Genomic DNA, 8,988 nt, shown 5'->3' on the forward strand with positions numbered 1-8,988 from the left:
TAAACTATTCAGTATGTGTAGCGCCGCCTTGTGTGATTTCTCAGAATAATGTCCGACAACCAGAAAAAAAATTCGGACTTCTCTGGGTTTAACTAATGATGATTTGTTTGCAATCATTTCCCCACTGGTACCCCTTACACTCATGAAATCATCAACAACAAGTAACAAATCAACACACGTAAATCGTTTCGGCCAGCCAGTCAAAGTGAACAGATTATTTATAACCATGTGAAATGCGAACAACATGGCAGGCAAAGCGACCGATTATAATAGCTACCATCAAGTCACTGTGACCTAATTTTTAGATAAAAAAGTTACAGAGCAATGAAAATTGAAAGCTGGCTTGAACATGGGGCGTTAAACGTTCTGAACTGAAAATCCATAATGCATGTTCAAGTTGAATTGCAAAATTATGTCACTCTTACCTACTTTTAAAATTGACTAGGGACAATAATGGGATCCACAATGTATGCTGAACCTAAATTTTGTAAAATTGGGTCACTTCTCTGTCAGCTATATCGTGTAAATTGTGTGATCATATTTCCTTTAACCTTTGTTAATGTTTATAATATTTTATTTTAATTTTGTCCATCAACTACGTTGGGCACAAATTGTTCACATTCTACCAGCAGTTTATATCTTTCGTTTTTATAAGCATATATGTATAAGTTACTTATATCTTTCCAGATAATACAAGGAGTATAAGAGAAAGAGTACAGACTCCGAATACAAAGCTGTCATGGGAGGGACTACGATTGTTTTCAATGGAGCCTTGCTGGGATCGCTTGTGTTGCTCACACTCTTCGGTCAGACAAAGGGACAAACCTGCAGTTTGAGCACTAACAAGAATAGTGATGATTTGCAAAGTGCGTTGGAAATTGGCAACAAGATGTTGTTTATGCTATTTTCCTTCAGCAATACCAGCCGGGAGCTACCCGCGTCTGTGGACATCCCACAGCCTCTGACCTGGGTGCACGTGACAGGGAATCACGGTAAGGGTCTACTGTGGCTCAGACAGAACTTCGAGATATTGTCACTGACCAGTCTGAGATATGGTGTGTCCGATATGGAAATACAAATATCCGACAATCCACAGGGTTGTTTAGACACGAAGTCATCTTTGGATATCGCAGAACAGGTCAGTGATCTTATTCTGAATAATCTTGACGGTTCCGATGCTAATAACACCTGGTCAGGCGGTGAAATATGCAACGCCAGATTCAGAAAAGGTGAAACCGGTACTGAGGTATATTTTGTGTGTTGCTCAAAAGATGACGCCTTCGAGACCACCTGCTACGAGCTCAAACGTAATCAATGGATGGACATTTTCTTTATATTCATCATTGGGTTACCATTGGCAGCTCTCATGTTTGCCCCACTGCTGATTCCTTACGATCTGTTCCGTGATGACAGTACCGCCGTTTTCTTCCAACATAAGATGGACTCTTCTCTTCTTATCTACGTCACCAAGCGGTCGGAGGAACACAAGGAGAATTCGCAATTAGAAATCCCTCAGAAGTATTTCGAGGAAATGCCTAAATTCCGGAAAACATTAGAAACAATGAATGAAAACATAAAGTATGAGTGTACTCTCTCGAAGGTCCATTTTTATGTTGATAAAGGTAACTTGATTGGGAAGGATGATGATCCATTTGGACGTTTCGTAATACCTTACGACGCTCTTGCTCGATATGAGCTTAGGCGACGCGAATTCAGCGAGGGGAAGTCGTGTGTGGACTATATTCGTATTTTATATGGGAAGATCTTGAACACAGCATATTTATTCTTGATAATCGCGCTGATCAATATCCCTGTAATAATACGGCTGGCTGTTTTCTTTACTTACACGGCACCTGCCTGGTATATCGTTAGAAGCCTAGAAAAACTTCAAATGAATACTGTACTCATATAGTATCGCAGTTTCGGAGTCAGCGTCATCCCTCGCTTTGAGTTGTACCTGACATACTTCGTTCTCATCGGACTCTTTCTAATTGTGCAATTCTTCAAGATCAGGGGCACACGCCGGGTAGACATTGTTGTTGAAATTCTTAAACAGTGCCTTCGGGATTCTCGTAAAAGACGGATAAAATTGGCATTCAAGACGATCTACAAAGCATGTCGCTCTGTTACTAGTGCTAGCAAAGTGTTAGGAAAATTACTGGCTCTGGTTTACTTCATTCTCTTCCTTCCTTTCGTTGTTTTTAACTTCATCTTCTATCTTTTGCCCACTGTGAACCTCACATGTTCTGTCCCGATCTATCTATTTACGTTCGTACTGTCCAACAAGTGCGGCTGCTTTTCTAGCAGTAAATGTATGCGGGATATTGCTAAATATCTATCTGACGGTTTAGGGCTAAATCCTATCTTTTTAGGCCAGAGCGACGGAGTAGACAAGTCGGATGGTGGTGACGAAAAAGACAAAGAGAGAAGCATATTATTTTCACCTGCCGATATGTTGTTAATAATTATCTTACTGTGTTCCATGCCATTGATTCTGTTTGTGGTCCTAGATTGCATGTCATTCTACATTGACATCTTTATCTATGTCGTGATTGGACTACTTCTGAATGCGGCATTCACCACAAAATATGTGATTCTATATCTCATGTTGGCCTTTTACATTCGTGACCTATTTGAAGGTGTGACAAATAGCTACATTAAGTTTAATAATACTATCTTAGCCGAAGCAATGAAAAAGACAAAGGGAGATATTCTCAAAGTATCCATGTTAAATGAAAATCTTCAGAAGAACACAGCGTTCCAGTTAGTTGACGAAATACCAATAGGCGATCCTGATGCCGAACAAGCCAGTGTCATACCAAATGATAACTTCAACTTGGTACTCGAGGAGGAAGGAACGCTATCATGGAAAACTAAACGATTGATGTTCTTTCTTGACAGAAAAGACTCCCCATACATACCAAGGCTATTTTTCTCTGACGCATGCGTCATGGACTGCGCAGGTGTTCCCGGACCACTCGGACAGAATTTCTTGGACGTCATTAACAGTATCTTAAGGGTATTTTTCTTCCTTTTCTTCATTATGGTCACTGCTCTGTCGTTCAGCGAGGAAACCGATACAATTGGTACGAATCAAACTTTGACAGCCATCGCCGGTGGTTTGATTCCTTGGCTATTTAGAAAATATTTACAAGCCCCTGTGGACAGTGGAGTTGACATTGAAAACCTTCATTTCCGGGAAGTCTTAAACGATCTCATCAGAAAATACCAGGAGAATTGGACCGTAGCCGATATCGAGATAGAAAACGTTAAAGTATGTTCGGATCAGGGAATTGCTGTTACGGATGTAGAAGGTGGTGAAATTCGAGACGAATCGGGAGATAATCTCTTAAGGGGAGAACAATTTAGTTCACTCTCCGACACCGCTGACGCAGAGTCTGATGCTATGAACGAATCATCGGGAGACGAAAAGAAACTCATTTCTCCAAAAGAACACGTGTATGAAAAGGATACTAACTCAGTTGTTCGACAGATTTCTGTTTCTCCTGACCATCTTGTTGTCTTGTTGGACAAGAAACCAATAAGAGCTGGAGTAGTTTAATTAGGTCACATGGCAATCACGTTCGGATTACGTTTTCAGTATTTCTTTATCGTAGTATGAAGTACCCCTATTATGTTAGGCAATCAAATTGCATATAATTATATTACAATTTGCGACATGAATATGTTTTATTTAGTTAAAAAAGGGTGTGCTTTAGTCTCGTTTTGATAGTTTAAACCGGAAGTACTAGAATATTGTATAATATATTCTGACAGTGTTCATCAAATGAGGTCATTTTTGAACGATATTTTTTTTCAAAATGAAATAATGATAAGTTAATTATACACTGTTTAATCTTTTTACAAGTGTTCAACACAGTGTCTTTTGTCACTTAACTGCTTAAAAGACTTTGAAAGGTTATCTTAATTTTGTTAGCTAGGCAGTACATGTACATACATGTGTATTTAAGTGACATTCTGTTATGTGCCTTTTTAGAAATATTGAAACTGAACATTGTACATTTTAGGTTATAGTGAGATGTTTGCTTTTTATTATGACAAATGAATATTTTTTCTTATTTGTTTGTGAAATAGATTTTAAAAAAAATCATTTACCTTAGAAAACTAAATCATATTATTTGTGTCAATTAAAATTTGACTGTTATAGCAATAATTACGTTCTACCACAAAAAGCAAACTTACTGACATCTCAAATACACAAGCTTATATAGATATATAATCTAAAATTCATGTCATTTCGATGTCACACTTCGTTGAAAGAAATGATTTTTTTGATGCTGTGAAATATGTATGTTATCTATGTGTGAAATACTTATCATCAATATGTATATTTTTAGTTCTGCTCGACCAAAATGTAACATGTTTACGCTGATATTTCCAATGTTTCGTTTAAGTTAAAAAATGTATCCTTTTCAATTGAAAAAGGTCATCTAAAGTATAGTTTTGTGTAATATTTATTTGGATTTTTTTTTAATATCAAAATTAGTGCATTATGATTCATTACGTATCATCGGTTAGATTTAATTGTTGACATTGACCTCATAATTACCATACAGAAAATTGGCATTCAGAGATATGTTTCAGCGAATGCGAGTTCATTCGGTTTTGAAAGTTAAGAAAATCGGAAGCATGCATTTAATACTTATCATATCCCTTATCGACTGTCTTAAAAATAATTTCTGCTTGTGCTAATAATTCTTTAATCGTCAGTGTGTCTTTAATAAGTTTATAATTCTAAAGATGACTACTTATTCATTACATTTATTTAACATTTGTGTCATGCATGGTTGAAGATGAAATGTGATACTAATTTCTGGTATTTTTGTGGATATTCTCTGAAACTTTTTTTAAAATTTTATTTTAAATATGTCATGTATTTAATTTAGTTCATTCCCCCGAAGATGTTTTAAATTTTCTACAAAATATTTCTGAGAGTGCCTTCGATATTTAAACTCAACGTTTAAATATATTTTTAAAAAACTTTTTTATCCTATCAGTTACGTTTTAATTTCTTACTCTGCATTTTGAGGTATGATAAATATTTTGATATTAAGTATTATTTTGATATTTTTTTGTAATTTGTATATAATTGTTTTAATGATAAAATCACTGCAAACTAACTTATGTTCGCGACAACTTAATATCGCGTTTTCATGCGTAACAACTTTTTTGCGGTAATTTTATTTCGTCATTTTGACTCGTGAGGTTCTAATGTACCTGTGTTTCATGAATTTTCGCGAATTCAATAATCCGGATATGTAATCGCACGCGAAAATAATTAGGTTTACAGTATGATGAATCGATACAAACTTGATTCAATTCTTTTATTTAATTAATGGATACGTGCTGATATATTGGACCTTTTTCACGCAGTAAACTCACTAGTATCCATGTAACAGTGCTCCTCAAATATTTCTTTTATGTATTTAATATAATAATAATATGTATGTTATGTATTCAGGGTCATATCATTTTGTGGCAAATAAGTCTGTAGTGATATATTTTATTTAGAAAAAAGGGGGAAATATATAATAAAAAAATTGGGTTATTATATTTTCCTTCGGGAAATGTTTTGTGGAGTAAATAATGAAGCATGAATAGAAACTGTAATATTAATTGGATTTTTTTTATCTAATTCTGCTAATATTTACGGAGGTTCTTAGTTTGCTAAATTTGCGGATTCGCACTAATTTGCGAAAAATAATACCTCGCGATTCTTTCCTGTCAAATTCTGTCGCTTAATTTGTGTTTTCAAAACTTACAAAGAGTCGCAGAAATAAACCTTTATGAATAAGTCCTGAACAGTAAACCTCGGAACACTATACCTACTATAGATTTATCTTATCCTATACATTGAGTTTTAATTTCATCCCATTTTGTTGTGGTTTACTTACACTATATATGTATCTTATAATGCCAATGCTCATTTTTTTACTTTTATACTTTGTTTATTATATTAGAAATGAATTTGAATTTGTAAACAAGCCATTAAAAACCTGGTTATATTTTATCCCATATGACCAGACTGGCCACCAGTCTCTATCTAGAATATTAAAAAACAATGCACTTACATTTGGCTTATTTATTATTATCTCTACTATATGTATTATTCTAGAAGTTTCAAAGGGGGAGATTATCTAATAAAGACCTCTGCTGAGAAAGTCTTATAAAAACTTAAAATCTGGTGGCCAGACTGCTGCATTGTCTTTTCAATGGGAATTTTTTATGCTTCATTTAGAAATCACATTGGAATCTGTTAAAATTCCAGACAAAAAATGTGATCCGAATAATTGTTGATAGAAGTACCTGTAAAAATAATATATTATCAAATTTAGAATATTTCTTTAGGTTATAATATGATTTTTTATATTGCTGATCCATAAATTCTGGTGTAATCAAATCATACACGTTCAAAATTACCATTCGTAGATTTCGACCTAAATTGACAAAGAACACGTGACCAAGGCCAAAAATACTTAGTCATAGGGCCAGAAGTATTGTAGATAGATGTATTTTTGTTGATGTTTATTTTTTTAGTTTTATGTTATATTTTGTTTAAGAATCTGTTGGTATTTCGTAATAACTGTCTTGATGAGATTTTTCCACTTTAACCTTGTATAAACCTAATATGGTTTGGAAATAAAACGCATTTGTAGAAAATTACCAATGTTTTCTTATCTTAATTATCATTTTTGTTTTACCATGGGTAAATCATGCTCCATACTTGACAGAGTTACCCCGCTGTTGGTACGAAAACGATATCATAGGGAAGACAGTTCATGCCCACTCGCACGTCATCAATACAAGCGCCAACCATTGTTGACGTCGTCATCAATTTTTGACGGAGTATGGCGTGCTTGTGATGGGGACGCGATGAAAATGCTTCTACTAAAAGTGTCAGAGAAAATAATCGAACATGGGGTTGTCATATGGACAGGGACATGTTCACCCTCTTGCAAGATAATTTTACCAACACTCTGCAAACCTCGGTTAACATGCCAAAATCTTCCACTTGAGTTGAGACATACGATTCTAATATGACTGAAGGCAAGGCCTTAAAAGGCGCAGCCAGATGTTTCAGTAACTATTACTTATGCAATGTTAATAAGTGCAATTCGTGGGAATAAAGGAGCCGAATTTTATTTTTATTTTTTATTCATATATTCACACTCAATCCTTGTCCCAAAAACCCCTATTTCACCCATAAGAGAAGAAAGAAATTTTATTTCCGTAACAGATATTCCGTTTTGGTCAGCTGATTATATTGGAAGTTGGTCTTAATCACTTTAACGTTTGTAAATAAAGAGCGATAGCGCTGAGCTTCTGCCGGATGAAGATTAAGTTTGTCAGATCATAAAAGCGTTTGAAACGCTCGGTTATATAGTGAGCTAACTTTAAAGCATTATATCCATGGTGATTACCCATGATTCTTCTCCCCGTATGTATGAAAAATGGCGGCCGCAAACTGAAGCTGTCAGTATGTAGGATTGAATTTTGAAGATTGGGTTTTTTCATATATTTTCATGTATATGTTACCTCAGAAGTACTTCGTGCATCGGGCACGAAGGGCTGCGCCCTTATTTCTCTCACTTGGATGGAACCATATGTACATGTATGGTGAAGGCGACAAGGATATTTTAGGGCAATAGATTTGTTCTGGTTGTGTGCGTCCTGCTCGTCCACTGAATATTCTCCTTACAGATCGTCCTATTTTGGTTTGACTGGCTTGATAACTACACGTTTGTTCTTACTTGTAGTTTATTGGTCTGTCCTGCGTGTTAGTCCCCTGGCGGTGAAACCGGAGGGTGAAGTGTTTGTCTCCGTCTGTCTGTTTGTCCGGATGTTGGTTTTCAGAAGATAACTTGAGAACAGATGAATTGATTTTGTCAAGACTTCATACAATGGTAGCTTAGAGGACACACAGATTGGGATTGATTTTGGTTGTCCAAAGGTCAACAACAAACGTCAATAGTTTCTAATAATTCTTACTAGAATTATATTTGTTTTGGGAAATAAAGGTTTTCAGACGATAACTTAGAAAGGTATTGACGGATTGGTATTGATGGATTTTCATGAAACTTTCAACAATGGTAGCTTTAATATGAGGTAACACAGTTGGGATTGATTCTGAGGTCAAAATTTCAATTGCAGGTAGCACTGTTATTTAAAATATGCTAAGGCTAGTGTGATAAGATGCGGGGACCGGTAAGGACATACAATGCTTCAGTAAAACTCTCAGTACGCTTGTTTATTATGTTCAGACGCCTATATCAAACCTGATGCCACTGGTGACATTGTTGTAACTCCAATGTACTAAAACATCATTGAACAATGTGTACCTATGTAACAGGAGAGGAGAAAATGTAGCGGACAGACTGGGATCCGGGCCAGCCGAAGACTCCACCGCTGAGCCAGGCACTAACTGGTCACCGATGATCGACCCGGTGAAATCCTGCTACATTATGGATGGGAACTGAATCCATTATCTTTACTGCTCCTATTCAAGGGAATTTTTGAACTGTGTAACCCTATAGAGGTAGGCAGGCTAGTAGCCTTGCTTAAGCCCCAATGATATTATTGGTGATAGATGATTGTAACCCTATAGAGATAGACAGGCTAGTAGCCCTGCTGAAGTCCCCATGAATATCATTAATAGATATGATATTTGAATATTCCCGCTAGGTAAACAGGAAGTGGGGTACCTGTTGAACCTTGACAGAAGTTGTTATGTTAGCCGTGTATAATTGTGGATCGCGGGGCTGAGTTAAATTATAGTGTATTTTATAAGAGTACAAGTATTAGTTATTTGATAACAACCATGTATATATTTATTAGGCTGTGTTTAATTTCATAGTGCATTATTGTGGTGTATATAGTGTTGCTTAGACCTAGTACCGATGTGTAGTATATTTAAAGGTCAGTAACGCGGGATTGTTTACTCATGCTTGCAGCCAGAGTTAGGTTGTT

The 8,988-nt window shown here is 35.8% G+C and overlaps 1 protein-coding gene across 1 annotated transcript; it reads left to right on the forward strand.

Moving 5' to 3' along the window:
• Positions 1 to 634: 634 nt before the first annotated feature.
• LOC138329547 (uncharacterized) lies at positions 635 to 6,684 on the forward strand. Its single transcript, XM_069276616.1, has one exon. It carries the CDS (start codon positions 740 to 742, stop codon positions 1,910 to 1,912), a length of 1,173 nt encoding a protein of 390 aa, XP_069132717.1. The 5' UTR covers positions 635 to 739; the 3' UTR covers positions 1,913 to 6,684.
• Positions 6,685 to 8,988: the final 2,304 nt, after the last annotated feature.

The sequence above is a fragment of the Argopecten irradians genome, chromosome 8 (genome assembly GCF_041381155.1).
Source record: "Argopecten irradians isolate NY chromosome 8, Ai_NY, whole genome shotgun sequence".
Lineage (NCBI taxonomy): Eukaryota > Metazoa > Mollusca > Bivalvia > Pectinida > Pectinidae > Argopecten > Argopecten irradians.

Coding starts and splice junctions, on each gene's coding strand:
- LOC138329547 (XM_069276616.1), top strand. CDS start 740: ATGGGAGGGACTACGATTGTTTTCAATGGAGCCTTGCTGGGATCGCTT.